Source organism: Leuciscus leuciscus (assembly GCF_965113295.1).
Source record: "Leuciscus leuciscus genome assembly, chromosome: 21".
Lineage (NCBI taxonomy): Eukaryota > Metazoa > Chordata > Actinopteri > Cypriniformes > Leuciscidae > Leuciscus > Leuciscus leuciscus.
The window spans coordinates 5014161-5038797 of record NC_138745.1 but is presented as its reverse complement, the minus strand read 5'-3'; the positions used below and the strand labels follow the sequence as shown (position 1 = coordinate 5038797).

The following is a 24637-nucleotide window of genomic DNA, read 5'->3' as shown; positions in this document are numbered from 1 at the left end:
AAACTACAATCCCATGAAGCATTGCGAAAAAGCTTTAAAAACCAACATAAAATGTATTAAATCTATTAATTTAAAGATGTTGATTGTGTATATTGAAACTTTTATATTTATTGCAATATATATATATATATATATATATATATATATATATATATATATATATATAAGTAGTTTGAGATTATTGAGATTGATTCTCTGATTGGTGGAAATTAACTTTAAAGATAAACTTTAAAGCGCTGAACCACATGACAGTGTAAACTTGATGAAAAATCTTATATGAAACCTTCCCTTTCTTTGCACTGCAATACTTGTGAGGCATGTTGAATGAAACATTTTTAACATTGCTCTTGCTTCTCCTCTTGCAATCACATTGCCATTTGGCTTTGCTTGCTGTGTGAAGAATGCACATAATGTGCTCTGTTTGAGCTTTAAAATGCTGTCTGACTGTCCCTGACTGTTGAATGAGCTGAGCTGGATGATGACATTTTTGGCAGAACTGCTTTATAGATAAAATGAACAAATTTAATAATTGATGATCTTTTCAATGGAAACCGAATCAACACTGAACTGACTTCAGCTGAACAACATCCGAAATGCAAAATGTTCCTATTATCACCGTAAAGCTGCTTTGAAACACTCTGTATTGTATAAAGCGCTATAAATAAAGGTGACTTGACTGTCTAGACAGGTAGCTGATGATTGACAGCTCTGTCCTGCTCTTCTCCTCAGCACTGTCAGCAGCAGCAGGGCGAGGGAAGCTGGATGTCTGCCGGCTGCTGTTGGAGCAGGGCTCTGCTGTGGCACAGCCCAATCGGAGAGGGGTGGTGCCACTCTTCAGCTCTGTGCGTCAAGGGCACTGGCAGGTAATTGATATGATTTTCCCTGGGCATCACAGCAAAATGGCTGCCCACTGCTCCGGGTGTATGTGTGTGTGTCCACAGTTTGCAGTGTGTGTGTGCACTACTCACTACTCCTAATGTGTGTGCACTAACTTGGATGGGTTAAATGCAGTGGATAAATTCCGAGTATGTTACCATACTTGGCCTTCACATGTCCTTTTCACTTATAAAGACTCTTTTCCAGCTTTGTCCATTTAAGATTTGTGTTCATGTTTGTCTTTCAGATTGTGGATCTGTTGGTGTTGCATGGAGCAGACGTAAACCTGGCTGATAAACAAGGCCGTACTCCGCTCATGATGGCCTCCTCTGAAGGGCACCTAGACACGGCGGAGTTCCTAATGGCTCAGGGTACATGATATACACCTTTATGACACAAAGGGGCAGTTTTATGAAGCTTGCGTCAAATATACTGTACCTCATGTCTTTTGTGTATTTGTAGGTGCGTCTATGGATCTTGTAGATAAGGAGGGTCTCACTGCGCTCAGCTGGGCATGTTTGAAAGGACATCTGTCTGTGGTTCGTTGCTTGGTGGAAAGGGGTGCCGCGACGGACCATGCTGATAAAAACGGACGGACGCCTCTCGATCTGGCCGCCTTCTATGGAGACTCAGATGTGGTGTGTGATATTAAAATTTCCCAAAACCTCATAGACTTGCTGTGAACAGTTAAAAGCATTCAAAGAATATCCTCCAAACCTGGCATCACCCTTTTGGCTGTTTTGACCAATTATGCTACAGTGTTTCCTATAGATGAGTCTCTTTTCTTTTTGTGCTCTTTTTCTGTCTCAGGTGCAGTTCCTGGTGGACCATGGGGCTTTGATAGAGCATGTGGATTACAGTGGAATGCGTCCTCTGGACCGGGCAGTCGGCTGCAGAAACGCATCGGTGGTGGTCGCCCTGCTGAAAAAAGGAGCCAAAATTGGTACGACAATAGCTACGTTTACATGCAACCAAATAATCTGTTAGTAGTTGGATTGATGGTTCAAGCAGATTGAAAAATCGATCCAGTTGAGTTCAATCTAAATTACATTTCATGGATTGGATGGAGTATTGTAGACCTGAAATAATCTGATCAATCGGAAAAAAAGTAAGCATGTAAACGCTTGAATCCGAACATTTTCTCAATTGGATTTAAAAGTTCTTTGCACACATGTGCAGTGCCGTGATGCGTATATTTACATGCATTTTACATCTTACAAACTAGTCAGTGAAGGCTCCGAATGCACCGTAAATGAATATGTGAATTGGATAAGTTTAGGCTTCATAATATGAACAGAACTTTCAGAATCTGAAAATGGATTGGGTTCATTCAAATTGATGAAAATATGTGCATGTAAACATACCTAGTGTATGTGGCTCAGGCTTTGCCAACATTGAGGAAATCAAATGTCCCCACAAGCATAGTAAAACCAGAAATCCCAGACCCTCAAAGGGTCCCCTAAAGGAAAGCGGCTTATCACTAGAGTCCGGACCATGATACTAAAAACCCAACATGTATTTGTATGTTTTTTCCTTTAGCTCAGCTTGTGCTTGCCTGCTTTAGCATTCTGCTGCTCTGTGCTTTACTTCACTTACTCCAGCTGCTCTTGGTTAACGAGTCTCTCTCTGGAACCGTAACCCTTTTTGTGTGTGGTGTTTGCATTTTGTTTTCACTCTCTACCTGTTTCTCTTGCTGAGAATATCTTTCTCTGTTTGTCAACTCAATGGTCGGTGAGAGATAGTTTAACATTGTTGGTGCTGGTGCCGTTTTGTTGTTTAACTTTTAATTTTCTATTCTTTAGCTGAAGCACTTATTCCCCACCACTCACGGCTGCTTTTTTGTGTTCCCCCTCACTTTTCTTCCACAACCACCGCCATCTCTCTCCACTTCTTCTTTCTCCCACTCTCACATTCACTCACCTACACACACGCCACTCTCATAACCACCTCTGGTTGTGCTGCTCAACCTCATCTCACTCTCCCCACAACACTAATCCTCATTCCCTCGCTCTCACAACTCCTGACCTCCGGCCACAGGATGTCAGACACTGCCGAGTCGCCACAAAGGAGGTAATGCGTGTGCTCAGGCTGCTTGCATCTTGCTTCCCTTCAGGCATCCTGGCAGCTCTCTTCTCTATGTTCTGTGTCCAGTGGTGTGTCTGGGTGCTGTATCTATCTTCTGACTGTCTGTCCATCTATTGTCTGTCTCTCTGTATATTTCTCTATATACCTACCTCACCTGGGTTTCCCAAACTATGAAAATAAAATCTTATGATAATGTGTTAAATTAGTTTGAAATTTATGTGAGCTATTAATGTAAAGATTAACATAACTCCCAAAATTTCATGGGGCATTTATTTAGATAATTTAAAGGGATGGTTCTCCCAAAACTTTATGCTTTTTCTTTTTCCATTTTTTTTTTTCAGTAGGATCCAATATTTTGGTCCCCATTTACTTGCATTGTATTGTATCGGCAATGGTTGAAGCATGACAAAGAGTTTGGGAAATCCTGTATTAAACAATAGCATCATTGCTAATGGTTAAAGATGAAAGGATACAGGGAATGAGAAGTTGAGTTCGCCCTGAAGGCATCCTCATCCTGTTGTCCATGCCTTCATCTGTTTGTTCTGATTCCTGAGTGTTCTGCACTCCTCGTCTCTCTCCATGTTTTCCCCTCAAACCTTTGATTGTCCATTTTGACCCATCAAACATCCTGTTACCCCATAGGTCCTGCTACCTGGGCAATGGCGACGTCTAAACCTGACATCATGATTATCCTACTGAGTAAACTTTTAGAGGAAGGAGATGGCTTCTACAAGGTCAGATATGCTCATCATTTACCTCTAATGTTTGCACAGATTTGTCTAGAACAAAGACCTTGGCTCTATGTATTTACACAGTCAATCATCTTTTCTCCTGCAGAAGGGTAAAGTGAAGGAGGCAGCTCAGCGCTACCAGTATGCTCTGAAGAAATTTCCCCGTGAAGGATTAAGTGAGGACCTGAAGACCTTTAAAGAGCTCAAAGTGTCTTTGTTCCTGAACTTGTCTCGCTGTCGGAGGAAAATGAATGTGAGAACAGCATGAACGTTAATAAAAATACTCTTTCCAAAGTCTCATTACGATTATTAGTGCACACAGTAAGGTTCTGGATATATGTGTGTGATGCTGCAATATTGTAACTGCAGTATGCAGCATGTCATAAGAACCTTGCTGATGTACCTCTAGGACAACTGTGCAAAATAATGAAATATCAACCCCCAGAATACAAAAATAAAAATATATTTCACTGAACACACTTTCTTGGTCACAGGACTTTGGTATGGCGGAAGAGTTTGCTACCAAGGCTCTGGAACTGAAGCCTAAGTCTTATGAAGCATACTATGCTAGAGCCCGTGCCAAGCGTAGCAGCAGGTAGGGGTCATTACTTTCTTTCTTTTCACATCAAATTACTTATAGATGGCTTAATATTTCCATTGCCACTCCATAGGCAATTCGCTGAAGCACTAGAAGACCTAAGGGAAGCCATAAAGTTGTGTCCCAACAATCGTGAAATCCAGCGCCTCCTTCAGCGCGTGGACGAAGAGTACAGGCAAGTTACCCAATCAGAGGAGCCAGAGCTTGAGCCTCCTCCATCTCCACCACCATCTCCCTTACCAGTGGAAGAAGATGAGGAGCCCCCTCATCACACCCCTCCTCCTGAGCCAAGACTGGATGACATGGAACCTGTTCAAGACTTGTTTGAGGATGATGACTTTCTTGAACAAGAGCTAGAAGCTGTGTCAATTGGTCTTGCCTCTGATATTCACTCGAACGCTTCAAGCCTTGCCATTATACGTAGTCCACCCCTTTCTCCGACCCATCATGACACTGGCTACTTATCTGGAGGGCAGGCCTTTGAGTTTCACCCGAGCTCCTCCTCCATGTCATCTCCTACCCATCATAGTTACCAGTCCACCTCCCCGTGTATCTCCCCAACACATCAGAACTCTCACTACCGCCAGAGTCCACCCCATACTTCGCCCGCCCATCAGTCCTCCTACCGGTTCAGCCCTCCACCCGTGGGCGGTGGAGGGAACCAGGGCATGGAGTACCAGAGTCCTCCGCCATCTCCTCTTCGGCGTGGGGGTCCATTCAGAGCAAGCCCTCCAGTCGAGAGTGTGTGTATGTATCGTTCCCAGTCTGGCTCTCCAGTCCGCTACCAGCAGGAGCCTTTACCTAGCCGCCCTAAATCGCCACTGTTGAAGATGAGCAGCCAGCGATCCTTCCAGCTCCAGTCGCAGCCTTCCCAGAGCTCTCAGACCAGCCAGCACCACCAGATCCAGGGTCTTCGCCTGCAGCCCTCGATGGCACAGATCGTCCGCACTAACCAGCCCAGTAACAGTGTGTACAGCCAGTTGGCGCATCCACTCAGCAGCAGGTATCAGGGATGTTCCATGGATGTGGACAGAGAGAGAGATCGGGAGCCAAGACTTGTGTACCAGCCCTCGTTGGATGGCCGGTCAATGTCTCAAGTGCAATCCAGCCTTAGTGTGGGAGCTCTCTGTCAGCACGGGAGCCGAGGTGGGCCTGTCGGGGTTCTGGAGTCAAACTTGGGGAAAGAAGATCTCCCTCAACGCCCTGCTTCAGCCTACCGTTCAACTACAGGGGGACCTGGAGGCATGCGTTTCAGTCAAACCCCACAGATTAGCCGCAGTCAGTCAGCGGCATACTATCCTGTCTCCAAGCATGAACTTGAGAGAGCAGTGGCCGCCTCTGCTCTGTCACCTTGCCAACTGGGCTCTCCGGAGATCCCCCACCTAGTGCGCAGACCTATCAGTGCCAATACAAGTGACCTAAAGCAGCACGTACCGACCCCCAGACCACTGATCCACTCCCAGAGTGTAAATCTTCGCTTCTCCCCATCCAGCAGTAATATCTCCTCAGGCTCCAGCTGCAATCTAGCCCCTGGCTTCAGGCCTTCCTCCTCCATGGCCCAAATGGAAATCCCGTTGCAGACCACATATGAGCGAAGCTTCGACGAGCCATCTGCCCTCTCACCCTCTCAGAGCGGACTCTACTCGGGTGAACCCGCCCGATCCCGGGCCACTCCGTTTATGGGCGTCATCGACAAGACTGCAAGGACTCAGCAGCAGTACCTTCTCCAGCCTTCCCGGGCCTGGCCCGTTTCATCCCTGGAATCGGTCATCACTAGCCCCACGTCGCCTGGCAACTTGATCCACCAAGCCTCCACCGCCTCTTCCTACAGCCCACCTACATCTCTAGGCAATATTGCCTACTACAATAAGACCAATAATGCCCAGAATGGACACTTGCTAGAGGAGGAGTACTACGTCCAGCCGCAGCCCTCCTCCCTAGGCAAGCTTGCTAATGGAGGGGCCCGTGATCGAGACCTCCTAGAGCGGGTGAGCCAGGTGCCAACTTACCAGGATGTTAAAGTGGCGCGGACAATGCCTGTGACACAGGCGTACCAGGAAAACATGTACCGCCAGCTTTCCCGTGATGCCAGACAAGGTCCCACCTCGCCCATCAAACCAAAGAGACCCTATGTGGAGTCAAACGTTTAATAGGCACCCAAAAGGGTGGGCACAAAGGTGTGTGTGACAGTGAATGTTTGTGTCAGGTTGTACGTATGGGACTGTGTAGGTGCAGGATATTAAAACCAGTATTTCAATTAAAGGGAAACTGAATATTAGACATACTTTTAATAAACTAAAAAAAAAAAAAACAGTGTTACAAAGGTGTGTACAAATACCTGTGCCTACTTCTGTTGAAAAAAAAAAAACTTTTAGAATTTATGTGGTGAACAGGCTCCAAATATCCTGACAGCACCCTTTTGGAGTATTAAAATACAGTATGTAAAGGTAAAAAATGTTCTATAAAGCTCTGCACATTATAAGAAAGCACATTTAATGACGTTCCACAACAGAGGCCTACATGCAGAGAAATAGTGTCTTGCCATCGTTCCTAGCACTAAAGCGGATATAAAACTGGGAATCTGTGTTGAACTCATTCTCTCTCTCATTTACTCTCTCTCTCTTCCCAATGAAACTAAAAAAATTTGCTAGGCATTCTGGACATCATATTGTTGGATTGTTCAATACTGTAAAAAGGAAAAAAAATGTTTCAGAAAAACTAAGCTGTAGTTACAGAAGGAAAAGAGGAATATTTATAATTAAGTTATATGATGTATAGAAATATTAAAGCAGTTTTTGTGTCAAGTTTATTTTTTCATTTTTGTTTGGGTTTTATGTCTTTAATTTTGTAACTATTGATTTGAGCTTTTGGAAATGGTATCAGATATTTTTAAAATAATGATTCAGAGTTTATGACTGGAGGTTATTATCTTTACAGTTATTACCTTATAATTCTGGTTCCCAAGCAGAAATATCGTTTATCAAAATTCACAGTTGTACTGTGGCAATAATATTAGTTGAATCAATTTCTTGGGAATAAGCTTAATAAGATTTTCAAGTAACCCTCATATAGCTTTTGTCTATTTAAATTAAATGATTTCAGTAAATTACCATGTACTGGAGTGGCAATCCTGCCGTATTTCAAGTAGAAGAATGTATCACACCATAGACGTCTTATGAACTCTACAGTATGTATACTACGCAACACAAAGTTTCAGGGGCGTTTGCAAGGTAGTAATACAATTTCTTCTCTTTTTTTTTTCAATTTCTTTATTGTTCTAAGAAATGAAATATTGCATTGTCACAGAGAAGCATCAGTATATCAAGTGAAGTATGTTTGTTTTAACTTTTAAACTTTTATTCGTAACTTTGGTCTGCACTGACTGTCTGGACATTTTGAAGAAAGAGAGCACTTTATTCATTCGTAAGGATTGTATGGAATGTGAATATTGGGGGGCTAAAGATGGGTTTTTTTGTTTTGTTTTTTTGACCTGGGATAGGACATCCTTACTAACGAACGTTCAGTGAACACTGGAAAATAACCTGTGATTAGTTGTACTACTAGAAAACAAATAGAAGTCATTGTCCTTGGTGCAATTCTAATTTTTCAAGCAAATGAATGAACAATAATATAAAAGAGCAAAATTATGTTTTTAAAAAGATATAAAATGTGTATATAACAGCCTTTATAGAGCGCAGTGTACTTGCTGTATATAGTGGCCAAATGTGTTCATGCATACAAAATCCTGCTCTCCTCTGCAAACGCGTCGCCAAATGCAGCGCGAGAAGGACTTGATGAGCCTCACGTGTCAAACACAGTTCAGTGGCATCACACACTACCGAAATGCAAACCAGCCGTTTTGAAATAGTGTATTTGTCGTGTATTTAAAAAAACAAAACAATATTCAGCTAGTTCCTTTTGAAATTCTCTGCTTCAGAATGCAATATTATCAACATGCAGAGCTTAAATGTGGCTTTGGTCTTCTCAAAAATACAGTATATGAACAGATATCTAGACAGCTTGTCTTAAAGGCAACCATATTCACCTTTCTATTGCTGTCAGTGTAAACCTGCTTGAATCGAGAGATGCCTCATGGTCAGCTTTGGGGAAAAGTGAAATAAATACTGAGGGCTCATCAAGGGCCTCTTTAGAGTGTTGTGGTTTTTCAGTGCAATTATTATTTTTTTTGCTGTACATAACCTGACGCATGATTTATCCTCCATTCCCCTCCGAAATCGACATACACAGACATTCGTGAATCTGCCGTATGTCTCCAATAGAGGAACTTAACAGAAATAATGATCACAACAAATCTCACACTCATTTGACATTTACCTCTAAAGGTTTTGGCCATTCTTTTTATTTTTCAGTTGGATTTGAGTTGATTTTAATGTATTTGCTTGCTAAGCAGAGTTTCTCGTCTGTAAATGTGAGCTTTCAGAGCGCTGTGACAACGTTTAATGACTTCAATAAACCAGAATGTGTTTTTATCATGTCAGTGGTCATTTTTATACGGTCTACGTTTAATAAGAGTTACTTTATAAGAAATGTATAAAACTGGTCGAGCTTAAAAGATGATTCCTTTTATTGTGGTTTCTTTTATATTACACAACTGCACTATTTGTCCTTTCAGACTATTATTGCTCATACTTGACCAACGGCCACATATTAAACTGACACATCAAATCATGCAGCTTGTTGAGGATAGAAAGTTACATTTCTAAGTGATCAGACTTCAACAAAATTAAATCCTCCAGCCATATCTAAACACCTTAGCAACACCCTAGCAACCACCTAGAACAATTTAGAATCAGACAAAGCAAATACTAGAGAAAATGTAAATATCTAGTCTTCATCACTTTGCGTTAACAGAATATAGATTGATTTAGAGTTAGACCATTCAAATAACTTGAAAGCATACACAAATAAAGAGAAAAAAATTGAACTTTTTTTAAAAGAATCATCACAGAACAACAAGAAACAATTTCACCTAAGAGTTTCTTTGGCACAAACTAAATGTTTATGAACTGCAGCAATCCATATTCAATGTCCCTTCTTTTTTTGTGTGTGTTAATGATTGATCTTCAAGAAGATGGTTGGTTAAAAAAAAAATGTATAATTCTGCAACATTCACCTTTACTCCCTCTTGGGTTTGGCTGTGAGGAGATGCACAAATCCTGGCACTAACACCATGACCACCTGCGGCACAATGGTGTATTTCAGAAAGAACAGGGAGTAGAAGAGAAGAGGAGGAACAGTGGGCAAAGGGAAGCTGCTGATGTAGTGGAGGGCCATGGATGACAGGGCCAGACAGAGAGTCCTGGGTACCCATGGAAGAGCCCATCCACCTGGCTTCCAATACTGTGCAAGTCCTAGTCCTAGCAGAACCCCGGCATCACGGTTCAGAGAGGAGAAGGGCGCAGTGTCCAAACGGATCCACTCGGAGTGAGAACACCACCTCTTAGCCAGAGAGATGGACCTGCGGTTCACAGTATGAGAGTGTATGTTTGCAGTGAAAAAAGTCATTCATACAGATTATAACTCCTTAATGCCTGCAACAGACTGTGTGATTTCGGCAATCCTATAAGATCAACACAAATCACACTGTACGACATAGTTATAATTAACTTGGGTACATGTATGTAGACTGTACGATGATGACACCTATTGAATCTTAGGCTATGACTCAAGTTAGTATAGCAGAATAAACCGTCATCAGCAGTGCTAGTGGTGAACAAATAAAGCAAGATCAATCACACTTTGGCAATTGTGGTTTTTATGTGCGCTGAAAAAAGAGGAGGAAGCGAAAGAGGAGAATATGGACGCGGTCATGGCTGGGAAAAGAGGCCAACTGGCATGACAATATTACAACTGGAGCTTGAGGTAAGTAGTTTTAAGTTTTAGCATCATGTCAAGTTGATCAATACGCCATTTCATGTTGCATTTTTATTGGCTAGTCAGCAGACGTAGGTCGTAGCAGCAAACACACTGTGAGATCATCATATTATCACAGGCTATCTTTGGTCATAAGACCGTTATAATGGCCGTCTTTAGTCCTATTTGCACGGGATAAGTATTACCTGGTGACCTCTAGCCATTTGTAATCATTGCGGAGGTTGTCTGTGATCTTAATCCCGTGCGAATCGGCCATGTCTGTAATTTTTTAAGTAAAAATTCCCCCGCAAATGACCTAGCATATTTCGCCGAACACTGAGGTTCTGTGATAATATTAGTCTCGTGCGAATCGCCATCTCTGTGATTTCATTTGGCCGGGTCGTTTATAATTTTTTTTTTATAATTCTAAATCACACGAGGTCCCCAGATAATACTAATCCAGTGCGAATAGGGCTTTAGAAACTCTTCTCACTGTACGACGTACGACCACCGTTCAGGAGCCACGACCACAGAAACCGCCACGATTCGTCATCTTTAATCTGGGACAGCCCAAAATCATACAATGTGTACCGGGCATAATACAAATATGCAATGTAGGCTATATGTGATATTTTGAGGATTAATATATTATAATTAGTGGTTGACCATGCATTTTTCAATGCTCATTTTCCTTTGCACATTTTATATATTATAGTGCTATAATATAATATGAAGAAGTATAGTGTTATAAAAAACTTAGCAAGTTTTACAATGTTAATAACCAAAGTTATTTAATTTAATTGTAACAACTGAGATGTACACGTGTTGAATTTAGACGTGTTAAACTAAAAAAAGTACAGTATTTACACAATATCAACTCAATGTCACATTGTACCCACCAAGAGAGATCAATCCCAGTCTTTTGCAGGGCACCATGCAGCACAAGAGCTCCAAAGAGCAAAGTCACGCTACAGCAAAAGAAGAACAGCAGAGGGCGACATTCAGGCACTGTCCGGTTCAGAGAGATCCCCAGCAACACCCCTGCGGAGAAAGAGCATTAAGATCCTGGCTATGAAGCTTATATGAGGATGTGTGCATGTATTTATTAATGACTGACCTGTCAGAAGACCGGCAATGACTTGATGAGGGAAGTGAGCCAGGATGAAGATCCGAGAAAGGCCCACACATCCCAAAAATACTGCATACAACAGGTACGGCACTGCAGCTAATATCTTACTGTACGACAAAGAGTTTGTTTGGTTAGTATTACACATTAATAAATAACATTCATGTGTCTGTGTGACTTATAAGAGAATGTGAGAAAAAAAAATTTTTTAGTTTGCATACGTAGAGTATCATATTTGATACATGAGAATTTAAGGGCTCATATAGTTTGATATAGTGAGAGTTTGAAGAGGAGGAAAAAAAGCAATTTTATTTAGAGGCTCAAACTGTGCAAAAATATGGAATTTGGTGCAGATGATGATATTTAAATGGCCAAAATGTAAGATGAAATTAGGCTGCTACTAATATAAATTGGATATGAATAGAAGTTGTCACTTCATAAGTTGTACATCAGCCAATAGTAAGATTTATATTTAAATGCTTATGATCAAATCTCTGTAGTTTTATTTAAACCATATAATGCAATGGAGTACAATGATGATTGAGAGATGAACAAATAAACCTTCCTCATGGATTATATTTGATACTCACATTTTAACATGATAAAAAAAAAAAAGTTTAGCGCAGTCCAATAAATATTGATCTTGAAATATTACAATATAAAAGTTGTTGTGAAGTTTACTGTAAAGGCTTTATAGGGTTAAAGACAGACCTGCCCGTGCGAGTGTGAAAGAATGACGCCAGTGAAGAGACGATCAGCCACCAGACAGCACTAGTGACCATGGCATGACCTGAAGGACTGCCTGAGAGAGATGGCGGAGGGATTGGGTCTTCACATCTGGAAATGGGTCAGGTAAAATGATCTGTAATAAGGAAGATTAGTGCGCTGCTTTACCTGGGCCAGTCTCACATGTTGACAGGAACTGCTGGACTTTCGGTGGGTTTTTAGAAAACAATCCAGATTCTCCAATCCACCAATATGGCCTCTCACCAAACAGGAACCTGAATGTCAAGTTAAAGAAATTACAGTCAACATGAAATGCCATTCACAACCCAATAAAACTGAGTGAAAACTAAAATACATTCTCTAAAGTTTACTTTCTTGCACTTTAAATGCCCTCAGAATAATTTATAACCAAAAGAGTAAGAAAGTACTAAATTGATTTAATGAGTTTTTTCCTGAAATAATTCTAATATGCTAATTTAGTGCTCAATTATTATTGGTACCCAATTATTAATGTTTATTTTTATCTAATCCCAAACTTGTGAATGGCAGTGTATCAAGGATTCCACACACACACACAAAAAGAATTAAACAGTACTGTTTTGACACAGAAGTGATAAGACATTATTTTAAACTGTAAAATACTTTGGAATAATAATTTACATAAATTCAATTATTTAAATGTGGTTTTAGTATGTCATATGGATACTTGTAATATTTATATAAGAAATGCTGACAGTATTCTTCTGACTTTACAACTTTACAACAAGGAACAAGCTTCCATAAGTAATAATAATAATACATCATATATACATATACATACTGTAGTGTACACACACACACACACACACACACACACTATAGAAGTTTATCTATCATAACGTTAGACGTTTATCCATCATTGGGTTTCATTTTCACACATTCCAACATGCAAAGCATTTCATACCATTTGAGAACCAAATTAAGCCACTCTGATAAAGCTGCTACCCAGAGAACAGCGATGCCAGTCCGCCGATGGATGTAAAACACGACAGGAAAGACCAGGAGAACCGCAGCTTTCGGGTCTCCCATATGAGAAGCGACGAGCCAGAAATCCTCCAGGCTTCTCGTTCTCCGCTGAAGAGCCTCCGCCACCCAAACGCCTTGGCGGTGAACGGTCTCCATTACAGGATGATGAATAAACGTCCACAGATAACATTAAGGTCCCCTGTTCATCTTACAGGTCAAAGACTGAGTGAATAAGTTAAACCAACTGTCAGAGAAGCCGCTGAGCTGTCAGGAGTTCAGACCTCAACGTTACCGTTTGTCACGGGTACCGCAGTGGGACAAAATTCATCTGCTAAAACGCATATTTTCAATAAGGGACTTGAATCATCTGCACATTCGAACTTCTTACAGACTTTTACCGAAAAGGTTTTATCAGTTCACCTTATTCTAGGCCTACTTATTAAATACTTTTTTTTTTTAATTTAAATACTACAAATATTATCTGAACAGTGAAACGGGCTTTTAATTTAAAATTGAATTAAATTAAATTTGAAGTCAAGAAAAACGAATCTATAATATTATATATATATACCTTCTGTAACACTGATCTCCAGATGCACTTTGAAACCCTTTTAAGCACAAGAACACAAAATAAGAAACTTGTGAAAACAATAAATAGCCTATATTCTAAAACTTTTCAAAATCATGTAACCACCAAATGTTACCTTTTGTTTGTTTTTATACTGTTATTCTTTTATATGTTTGTTGTTATTAATCCCACATTCTCTGAACGGTTAACTCTTTAATGTTTGCTCTATATAATATGACTGTTATTTCTTAAATAAATACAACTTTTTAAAAAACGAATGTATTGTAGTTGAGATTGTTTTATTGAATTCACAGTAGAGGAATAAGTCATAAAAATAAATCCATCTTAAATCAGACGTCAGTTCTACATCTAATAGGTACATCCGTTATTTTTTTCAATGACAGATGTCTTAACAACTTTACGATTGTTCTTTATCTAGATTAAAGACTCATGAAAGATCTGGAAAACAGTCTACGATGTGGTACCAGTACAGTTTACATGTATTTTGCCTTGTATATACATATATATTTCTCAAATAAAATAAGAATTTTAATTATGTTGTCCATCTCTAATTAACCAGTACTCTTGAATAAACGAGAGATTCTTTGTTTATTTATTTAATTATTATTATTATTATTATTATTATTATTAATATTAAGTTTTTGTTTGTTTGTTTTTTGATAGAAGGATAATCGTGTTTCCACTCTTTCCTGTCACCTGACGTGCCACTGCGTCGTAGCCAGCAGTCACGACGTCGCGTGCGTTTACGTAAAGCTCGCGCTCCGGTTTCCCTGGCGGAGAAGATGGCGGCTCCTGGACCGGGGGAGTATTTCAGTGTCGGGAGCCATGTCTCTTGCCTCACCTGTTTAGGCCAACGTTTGCAGGGAGAGGTGGTGGCTTTCGATTACCCGTCCAAGATGTTGACTCTGAGTATCCTTTATTCCTCGGATATGTGCGTTTAAGCGGCTGGACTGTGTCAAACTGACGTTCCGCGCGAGCGTGTTTATGTGTGCGCTAGTGGCCTCATTCAACGCCTATTCTTGCTTCGTTCACCTTCTATGTTGTGTTTGGTCACGATCAGCTATGTTTGTCGCTTGGTGTTTTCTGTGCTTAGTTGATTTGATGTGGGTTCACAGTTGAAAACGTGTTGGAAAAGTGTTGTTTGTGGTTAGCTTGTTGATTAGCATGTCCTCGCGACCGACAATATTAGCCTTGCGTGCTAAGCTAATGCCTTTCCAGTGTAATAATGGCAGCTCTCGTAGGGTATATTATATAGTTTATAAACTGTTTTTTTCCCTGTAAGAACTAATAATGACCAGGCTGCGTAGCATATACACTGGTTTACCATCATACTACATGCAGTCTGTAGTTCTACTGTTCTCAGATCAATAATATCAGACTGAATGGTCATATTCATATTTTTTGACCATGCTATACAAATAAGAGAGTTTGTGAATGCTGAGATTGGAAGGATGACACTCCAACCTATTAGCAAAGGCTATACGGTTTATGCACTGAATATAAATATCACAAACAGGTTCCTTCCATCCAAATGAAATGCTGAAATATAGTTTACATGTTTCGACATGGTATTTTAAAGGGTGAGCAGAAGTGTTGACACCCACATGGTTTAATACAAATCTTTGAAGATTTCACATCACCACAACCTCAAGGTGGATGTTTTAAAAAATGTTCAGGTATCTACAAAAGATGAAGATTGTTCTAAGTTCTTAGTGATGAATTATTAATCTGCTTGTCACACTTAAGATTGACCTTCATGAGATTTCTATAAATCCCACGTGTCACTGCTCAGTGCTGACATTTGTTTAAATGTGGTTTTGATGGTTTGACGCCTTGACGTGTATGACATCACTTGTCACTTTTTTTCCCCGGTCTTATTTTTTGTAGGCTTGCTCAACCAATCACTCACGTTGGTTTCATTTTATGTATTACTCAGCTTGTCTTTTACATCTAGGCCTTAGAATAATGGCCATCTAACCTTGTGGGGGATGGTGGTAGTTGAACCGCTCAATGTCTTTGGTGTGTTGTAAACAGGTGTGTGTCAGTAAAACTACTTTTGATGTTTAGTAAACCAAGTCATTTCCTAAACAGGAGGTTTCAACACCTACCTGTTGAGAGAGAACAGATGCATAAGTATGTCTTGATGTCTTCGTTTGATTTATCCTTAACCCTCCTGTCAGAATGTCCTTCCTCCAGCGGAAAGCCCAACCTCAGCGACGTCATCTTGATCAACTTAGCCTATGTTTCAGATGTGGATATAATTAATGACCGCACTGAAACTCCTCCTCCTCTAGCATCCTTGAATGTTAGCAAGGTAAGATCACATATTGCGTTCAAAATGCATGCTCCAAGTTGATATGGCCTATTGGTAATACCTTTATTTAATTTATGGTAACACTTAAAGGTGCTGTATGTAACTTTTTTTACTCTACTAAAGCATAAAAATACCATAATATGTTTGCAGATATTTAGGAAACATGCTAAGTAAGTTTACATGCACTCGTTTCTCTGAAAAACACTTCTACAGCCACTTATTTGACTTATTATTTTACGCGTTCCGTGTTGTCAGTCGGGTTTTGTTTTGGTCTGTGTGACTCCGCCCACTGACAGTTCAGCCAATAGTATTTCGACACCCCGCGATGCCAGTTAGCAGGAAACACAGCGTATCGCAGCCTTGGAAATGAGCAAACAAACTGTGTCAGAGCTTGCAGATTCCACACAACCTAAAAAGCCTCGGTATCCATCTAAAAATCTCTATGAACGAGAGCATATTTAAACCTGGATAAATCAAGTCATTAACTTACAGTCTGTAAGTCTTCTTGGTTTTCGTCGTCAATTGCGCTCGCTCCTGTTGTGTGTCCTCAAACTGGCAACCCGCGTGAGTGTCGAGTCTGAGGAGGAGGAGGTGGGAGAAACAACGGTCTCTGATATTTTGAATTTGGACTGCAGTCGTTTTTACATACAGTACCTTTAATATGACAATATAGTTGATATGGCCTATTGGTAATACCTTTATTAATATCTATTGTACATGTTAGACATTTTCAAAAGAAAAACATTCAAAATTAGACTATAGTATTAGGAAATTGAAAGTACTGACTAGGAATGAGAATTTTCAGGAATATTAATACATTTTCATTCAAATGAATAGTCAATTGTTTAATTGTTGATGTCAAATGCATGTGAAACTCCAAATATTATGTCCACTTAGTAGCAACGGTTGCAATGGCAGCCTGTATGTGTCCATATCAAACTGAACAGATACAGGGCTTTTGTTACGGTACACACAATGATGACATGTCCTGCCTGCACAGAACTTAAAAGAAAGCATTTTGGAGCAACTTGAAAATCGTGTGCACTAGAGATGTTGCACAATGGTTAGATGTGCCACATTCAGTGGTTCTTTAAAATAGACAATATATTCACACCTGTGACTGCATAATAATTACATTTTTATGCCAGACAAGGAAGTTAAGTTGCAGTTGCTTCAAAGTCTGTTTTTCACGTTACTCCTGTTCATTCAGACCTCTCTTGTGTCAAAGTAAAGCAGGCCCTCCCACTGATAGCCAGGCAGTTTTATCTACCACAATAGACATGTGTAACAGTTCAAACAAATTAATTTGTGGAAAGCTAATACTGTGATATTTTTTTTTTTTTGATGTTATTTGTATTTGTATCGGCTATGTTCAGACTGCAGGCAAATTGGATTTATTCTCAAATCAGATCTTTTCAGTCAGACTGCCTGCACTACTAATCGCAACTGATCAAATGTGTCCAGACATAACCAGCCTATCTGCATGGCTTCCTTTGGTAACGACGTAGGCTTACCCACGCATCGCTTTCAAAACGGATGTGGGAAAATGAGGTGCATCATCTCACTCTCCAAATAAGTGCCCTGTCGAGTCGTGGTGGAGACTGGTATATATTGAGACTCCGTGCTGTGGTCACGGCCAAAGTCTTTGGACATACCATATGAATACTTTCGGCATTTCCATTGCCTGTTTTGATGTTATAATTGTATGTCACATTAAGAGTGATGCAAAAGACCATTTGAACCAAGCATTTGAGACGCATCTGTAAAAATCTGATTGGAATCGCATTTCAAACCGCCTCCAAATGTGGTTTGTGAATCAGATTAGAAAAAATCAGATTTCGTGTTTTTTTTTTTTATATATATATAAAAATGTCCAGACTTTCAAAAAACCCATCTGGATCAAATCTGTATATAATTCAAAAATCAGATTTTTGCTGGCAGTCTGAACATAGCCATGGTGGTTTGTAAAAAAGCGTTTCACATATGTTGTGCTCAATCAGAGGTTGTCAAACTCAGTTCCTGTAGGGTCGTTCTGCAGAGTTTAGCTCCAACTTTAATTAAACACAACCAGCTAATCAAGTGCTGTCAGATCTCCCCCATACCCTTAAATACCGCAATAACAAGTGTACAACTGATGTACGCTCAACGCCTAGAGAATACCCATAATGCACTATGAGAGTCGTGTGCTGAATAAATTCCCACATCTTACCAGATGATGGCGCCCGCAGCTGAATCAATCCATCCATCCGTTTTCCAAACCCCTGGTCCAATGTGGCTACAGCATAATATCATACCGTATTAATTCCTTTTTAATTATTAAATTGTTTAATTAAAGTTTATACATAGTTTCCATGAGTTCAAGATTAATATTTTCATTACTGCTTGAGCTGACAGTTTGCTAAGTTTCAAATGATTATTAAACTGCAAGCACAAACTATGCAAAAGCGGCAGCCCTTCCGGCGCACTGTGTCCCAATTCACTCACTCGTTTTCATTCACTCCTTCAAGAGGACTGTATTAGTGCAGTAATGTAGGGAATAGTGATTTAGGGTTTTGGGGGGGCGATTTCAGACACGGCAAAGGTCTTCAGGATTACTAGAAACTTCCAGGCAGTTGTTTTGGAGCAGGTTCCAGTTTAACTCTGCAGGACCGTGTCCCTCCAGGAGAGAAGTTTGACACATGTACTAGATAGTAAACACATGATTGAGATGATACCTGTCTGACAATATCTTACTTTGACATCTTTTGTTTTACAGCTTGCCAGTCGGGCAAGGTCGGAAAAGGAAGACAAGTTGTCCCAAGCCTATGCAATCAGTGCTGGGGTGTCAGTTGAGGGCCAGCAATTATTCCAGACTATACACAAAACGTAAGACTTGCAAACTTAACTTGCATTGTGAAACCAAATGTAAGACGAAGTCTTCATTTATCTATAACCAAAGTGATGTTAAACTTCTCTTAAGTGGTAATTGGATTATTGTATTGTAAACATTATATATTTATTTTACTCTTAAATGAATGATTAATACTAATGAATTGCGTTTTAAATGTGAGAGAAAGATTACAGTCAAATCTACAGCCTAGAAGTTGTATTCTCCATTTGACAAGGTGGTCGCCCCTCGTGCGGTCTACCATGAGGATTGAATTAAAGTACAAGGTCTAAATGTGATTTCAATAAACACAATCATCTACTGAGATCTTGAGCTCAAACATTTAAGCATGAAACATGTTTCTGTATTAAGGCCCCGATATACTTCAAGCAAAATCGAAGAACAAACTGGTGTGACATCATTTCAAACAAATACAGGCCAAAACGAAGTGTGTTTCGTGTTTGTCTCGGGAGTTCGAAACTCTGGGGTGCGTTTCCCCAAAAAGCATCGTTATCCAACTATGGTCACTCGCAAGTTCAATTGATTTCTGTTAGTAACGAGATGAAGGAACTTGCGACCACAGTTGCTTTTGGGAAACGCACCCCTGGCTGGTAAACGCCTTTAAACTACCATTGGTCCGTGATGATTACGTAATAGGTGTGTGTGGCTCTGAGGCTCCGCCTTCTTTGTTGTGGAAATCGTCTCTGGTTCATTTCTTCTGTTCAGCCCCTCGAGGTCAGACATCTGTGAGTAAAAACATCAACACACTGGAGGGCCGCTTTATAGTAGAAAATTAATTTGTGATTCTAATTGCAAGAGACTGACACTTTATTTTTAATTTATGTGTGTTTAATACTGTAAAGCTGCTTGCTTTAACACAATCTCTTGCATAAAGTGGTATAGAAATAAACATGACTGGAGTGCCGAATTGCAGAGCTTGTGCAAACATCCACATCGCTATGATCAGATGCTTTCTTCACTGTTTCATCATCGCTGTCATTTTTGTTGTATGTTGATTCAATTGAAAGGAAAGCACGCATGCAGCTCATATTTATCTAAACGCCGCTTTCAGTAGCATGGGCGGCGTAAGGTGTTCGCTAACAGTATTCCGCTGCTCACGTATTTCAAACTTCTTTTTACCCCAAAGCAAAGAACAAAAAACAGCTTCGCCGTGAGTATATCGGGGCCTTTACTCTTTGATCATTTGATCATTTTAAGCGTTATTGCTCACTGCGGGTGTGCCCATCTTGAGTTTGATGTTTGATCTCTTTGTTTTCCAGCATCAAAGACTGTAAATGGCAGGAGAAGAACATCATTGTGATGGATGACGTCGTAATCTCACCACCTTACCAGGTGGAGAACTGCAAAGGCAAAGAGGGAAGTGCTCTAAGTCATATACGCAAAATTGTGAGTATCACGGTATATCTTTCAATTCAGTAATGCGTTAAGAGCTCTCTTCCAGTGGCATCCATAGGTTTTGCAAGATGGAGAATATAAAAAATTAAACCAGCAGTCAATTTTAAAACCTTTCTTAAGTCAAATGTGGGATATTTTAAATAGATCTCTCTGACTCCTGATAATAAAGTCGTTCCATTGGTCGATGCTTGAAAGACATAAACAAAATGGAAAAGCTACTGTTAGCTTTCCACTTCAAGTGTCAATGAAGTCTCCTCGCATCCAAATTGTATACAAGACATAATGCTTCAAAATTCATGTGCCACCATTTGATCTACAAGTGTTTTATCTAGGGATGGGCATTCGATTAAATTTTATTAGTCGATCGTCGGGAGAATTAACGATCGACTATCGATTAATCATTAATATTTTTATATTGAAATTTATTATTTCTTTAACTTTTTATAAATTAAAAATGCAATGAAAATACAAAAATACAGTTTGTTTGTCCTCGATGAGATCTTTATTACAAGATGATCAACTTGTGGCAGTGAAACTGGACGTTCGGTAGACTTGAAGATTCCTGCGGTGCTCTAAACCAGCGGAACCTGCAGCTGCGAGCACCCATGGCCACTTCATCCGTTTTCTGTGATCGGATAGCTATCCGGTCGTGAAAAGACCAAATCTAAATGCCCTCCGAAACGCATTCGAGACGGATTTAAATCCGATCGCTCAAACCACTTCAGGAGGAGATCTGAGACGCATTCCAGACGAAACTGGACAAGAGTAAATGCATCTGGTTGTTGAAACCACATATGTAAATTTGACTTATCCCAAAAATGATAAGAAATAAACGTGTGAGAGCGTGTTATAGGCTATATGTCATGTTATATCCAGATATGACGACGCTACTTCAACACGCATCACCACAGATGAGCATCTATTCATCAAGCTAACGTGCAAACTATCGCAAATCAAAGTGAAAGTCATTCATCAACACACAATCATCTTCATTAAAAGTAAAGAACCGAAATGATCTTACCAGGGCTGTTGCCGCAATATCTTGTTGCGGTCTTTGATTTAGAAATTTTCGCTGATGATCAATAAAATGCAGCTCATATCAGTTGCATTCGATGACGTGCAACAATTTAAATCTGCATATAGCGCGGGAATTCAAGATCGGATTTATATCCGTTTTGCAAAAACACATTTATGTGACCAGGTGTAAATGGAATCGTTTTGATAAATCAGATAGCTATCCGATCTGAGAAAACGCATGAAGTTCCCATAGAACTTCTGCACCAGTCTACTGATTTCTGTTGAGAAAGATAAGCATGTTGACATGATCTGGGATCAGACGCGACCGCAACCTGGTGACAGCCAGTCCAGCCGCCGAAAACACCCGCTCTGAGCAGCCCGGTCTCACCCCAAAACGTCATATACTGACGCGTCTTGACCATGCGTCAACATACGACGAAAAGGGTACCCCTTTAACGTCAATATGAGACGCAGACAGAAGCGCACCAGCAGCGCCTCCTAGCGGTACCCTAACGCATACCTAAACTTACCCATAACCCGAATCGTCACACATGGACGTTAAAGGGGTACCCTTTTCGTCGTATGTTGACGCATGGTCAAGACGCGTCAGTATATGACGTTTTGGGGTGAGACTGTCAAGCCGGGGCAGCCGGGGACTGACGTTGCCGGGATGCACAGGTACCTCCGCGCTAAAATTAATTCCATTGCTTCAAGACACACTACGCAACGCAACCTGCATTAGTTTAATCGATAACAAATAAACGTGATCGACGAAATTCTTAACGATCAATTATCGATCGTCGATTAATCATGCCCATCCCTAGTTTTATCATTCACTCTCATCTGTCAAAATTGGCAATGACGTGGCGGATGTTTCCTTGCAACTCAGTACTTTTACGTTTGAAAAGTGCAATAAAAGGCGGTTTTGTATTGTAAATTGTGACTTTACAAGTTTACTAGAATGCAACCGTAGGGATGGGTTGGGTCAGGGTTGACTATATTAATTTTAATGGACCTTCATTTTGATGAACCGATGTTGATTCTTAAATCCCAAGAATAAATAAATCTTTTAAGTCTATGCTGTTTTCAGTCACTTCACTAAACATTTGTTGCACACCATCCATTCAATAATTGCAATAAGCTTTGTGCTTTCAAATTCTGCAGAAAGACGCCAACCACGAGAAGTTATATTTACCCCAGGAAAGCGATTCACTGTCCATAGCTCGTTAGTTAGCTGGAGGGGCGTTTTGAACTCAGAAGAGGGGCATTTTGCACTATATTACTTAAGTTAGTGTTGTCTTGTTTAATATATGTTGTATTATATGCTGAATGTTTCTACGAGGGATCAGACTATGTTTGATGGTGCATCTGCGTTAGTTCTGCACGGGCTTTTAACTGAAGCCCGAACCCGACCCGTACCTGACCGGTACTGTTAAAGTTTAAGACCAAACCCGTCGCTGTAGATGTATCTGTGTACTTCCTACCATAAGCCAAAACAGCTGTGTAAGACCCACACTGCACGTAACTGCTGAGCGTTTTATTGGTTAAAATGACAAGATCATATCGTACAAGGTTTAAAACATTTAAATAGACACATCAAGTGGTAGAAAATGTGTATGTTTCAGAGAGACGGCAACACGGCTGTTTGACTTCCTATCGCGCTTCATTTCATTCATATAGTTTGCACTTTGCATTCATTCATCATATTGTACAATGTTTTAAATATTTAAATACAAACAGTAGAAAATGTGAATGATGTTGTTTTAGTTGATAGCATCTGAGAGATGCGAGGGAAATGTGGCTGTGTTTGATTTACGAGCGCGCTGTGCTCATTACATCCGTAGTTTTCACTCATTCGTGTATCATAATCATGTCGTCTCCCAAGGTTTAAAACTTTTAAATATACATATCAAATAGTAGAAAATGTTTCATGCAGTGTTTTATTGATAGTACTCTGTCTGTGCTGTCCTTTGGCTCACCTGTTATCCAGCAATAGAAGTGGGAATCGTCACTGGTCTCACGATTACGATTATCATGTCTTCGACTCGAGATCACAATGCATGTATTACTGCACATGGCTTCATTTTCATCACTGAATATAAGCAGTCAGATATATGAACTCCCTTTTTATTTAATCTGCTCATTTTAATAAAGTACACAACCTGAATGTTGTCAAACAAAAACACAGCCTCGTGCACTCAAACCTTAACTACATAAATACAGGTGAAACCTGAAAAATTAGAATATCGTGCAAAAGTTTGTGTATTTCAGTAATTCAAATTAAAAGTTGAAACTAATATATTTAGGATATGTAACTATACATATGCATGATTATACTTTTCAGAGGGCCGACATTTCTGTATTTAAAATCCTTTTTTATTTTATTTTTATTTCATGTAATCTTCTAATTTTCTGTGATTTTTTTTTTTGAATTTGGAGTTTTCATAAGCTGTAAGCCATACCCATCAAAATGATAACTTTTGCATGATATTCTAATTTCGAGTTTCACCTGTATAGTTTTTCTTATTTACAAACCCGAAGATATTCATGAAACTAACCCAAACCGGGACCCCGTGAGGCTTGGGTCGGATAGCAGACCTCTAATCTGCATATACAGGTGTCATATCGATTGCTTGTCATGACTTGCGTGTCTTTCTTTTCAGGTTGAGAAACATTTTAGAGATGTGGAAAGCCAGAAGTCGATGCAGCGTACACAAGCACAGCAAACACAGAAGGACTCGTCTTTATCCTCCTGAGTGGGGGGTATGGCTCATCTGGGGAGGGCACCACGGGCATCACGGGCCTAACAGCTGGTCCAAACCAGCGCTCATCTCCCCCTCTGCGTCGTAGTCCGAGGGTGGATGCACCAAGGGCCTAGGGTCTGGAAGATCAACAAAAGAAACAAAAAAACACAAAAAAAAAAAGCAAAAATGTTTTAAGAAACATGAGAGTGAAAAGAGATCATTCTAAATTAGACTTTATAAAGATAATTTAAAACACCAACCATCAAACAAACCATAGTTTCTTTGACTAACAGTGTCTTATCCCCCCTCTGCCCCTTCTTCTTCCTCCTCCTCCTGTGTTTCATCTAAAGATAGCTTTTCATATTTTCTTCTCTCTTACATCCCTCCTTCGCCTTCTATTCCATTTTGTCAAAAAAAAAAAAGAAAAAACAAACCAGTCAGAAAAGCTTGTTAGCTTTATTTACTTTGATGTTTTTTTTTTTTCTTTTTTTTCTTTCTTTGGCTGTTTATGTTCTACAAGTGTCTGTCTTTTCTGTATTTTAAACAAAATGTGACTTCAGATGCCACATGTTACAAAGGACATTTTCTAAAATAAAAATAACAAAAATTCTGACTGTAATATTGTACTTTCAGTTGCTTTTTCAGAAATGTTTGAAAACAATATGCTTGC

The 24637-nt window shown here is 39.9% G+C and overlaps 3 protein-coding genes across 7 annotated transcripts in view; 2 read left to right on the top strand and 1 right to left on the bottom strand.

The window, feature by feature from the left end:
• tanc2b (tetratricopeptide repeat, ankyrin repeat and coiled-coil containing 2b) overlaps positions 1–8783 on the top strand; it is a 125643-nt gene extending 116860 nt beyond the window's left edge. For all 5 annotated transcript variants that reach the window (XM_082152051.1, XM_082152050.1, XM_082152052.1 and 2 more), the window contains 8 exons: positions 730–863; positions 1124–1247; positions 1339–1514; positions 1687–1819; positions 3604–3695; positions 3799–3945; positions 4187–4287; positions 4364–8783. In XM_082152051.1, the coding sequence (XP_082008177.1) occupies positions 730–863; positions 1124–1247; positions 1339–1514; positions 1687–1819; positions 3604–3695; positions 3799–3945; positions 4187–4287; positions 4364–6440 (2984 nt within the window). In that variant the 3' untranslated portion in view covers positions 6441–8783. The remainder of the gene's footprint in view (positions 1–729; positions 864–1123; positions 1248–1338; positions 1515–1686; positions 1820–3603; positions 3696–3798; positions 3946–4186; positions 4288–4363) is intronic.
• Positions 8784–8851: 68 nt separating this feature from the next.
• g6pc3 (glucose-6-phosphatase catalytic subunit 3) lies at positions 8852–13316 on the bottom strand. Its single transcript, XM_082152175.1, has 6 exons — positions 12960–13316; positions 12185–12291; positions 12002–12092; positions 11282–11400; positions 11064–11205; positions 8852–9769 (listed from the first exon to the last, which is right to left on the bottom strand). The coding sequence occupies exons 1-6, from the start codon at positions 13175–13177 to the stop codon at positions 9427–9429; spliced, it is 1020 nt and encodes a 339-aa protein (XP_082008301.1). The 5' UTR covers positions 13178–13316; the 3' UTR covers positions 8852–9426.
• Positions 13317–14359: 1043 nt separating this feature from the next.
• lsm12b (LSM12 homolog b) lies at positions 14360–24586 on the top strand. The gene is made up of 5 exons (XM_082152228.1): positions 14360–14519; positions 15791–15924; positions 18680–18789; positions 20071–20197; positions 23887–24586. Exons 1-5 carry the CDS (start codon positions 14393–14395, stop codon positions 23977–23979), a joined length of 591 nt encoding a protein of 196 aa, XP_082008354.1. The 5' UTR covers positions 14360–14392; the 3' UTR covers positions 23980–24586.
• The last annotated feature ends 51 nt before the right edge of the window (positions 24587–24637 follow it).

Bases quoted from the DNA above. Each gene is read 5' to 3' on its own strand.
- g6pc3 (XM_082152175.1), bottom strand. From the start codon at position 13,177: ATGGAGACCGTTCACCGCCAAGGCGTTTGGGTGGCGGAGGCTCTTCAG. The intron at 12,093-12,184 runs GTAAAGCAGCGC...CATCTCTCTCAG, and splicing joins AACATGTGAGACTGGCCCAG to GCAGTCCTTCAGGTCATGCC. The intron at 11,206-11,281 runs GTCAGTCATTAA...CTTTCTCCGCAG, and splicing joins CATTGCCGGTCTTCTGACAG to GGGTGTTGCTGGGGATCTCT.
- lsm12b (XM_082152228.1), top strand. From the start codon at position 14,393: ATGGCGGCTCCTGGACCGGGGGAGTATTTCAGTGTCGGGAGCCATGTC. The intron at 14,520-15,790 runs GTATCCTTTATT...CCCTCCTGTCAG, and splicing joins GTCCAAGATGTTGACTCTGA to AATGTCCTTCCTCCAGCGGA. The intron at 15,925-18,679 runs GTAAGATCACAT...TTTGTTTTACAG, and splicing joins CATCCTTGAATGTTAGCAAG to CTTGCCAGTCGGGCAAGGTC.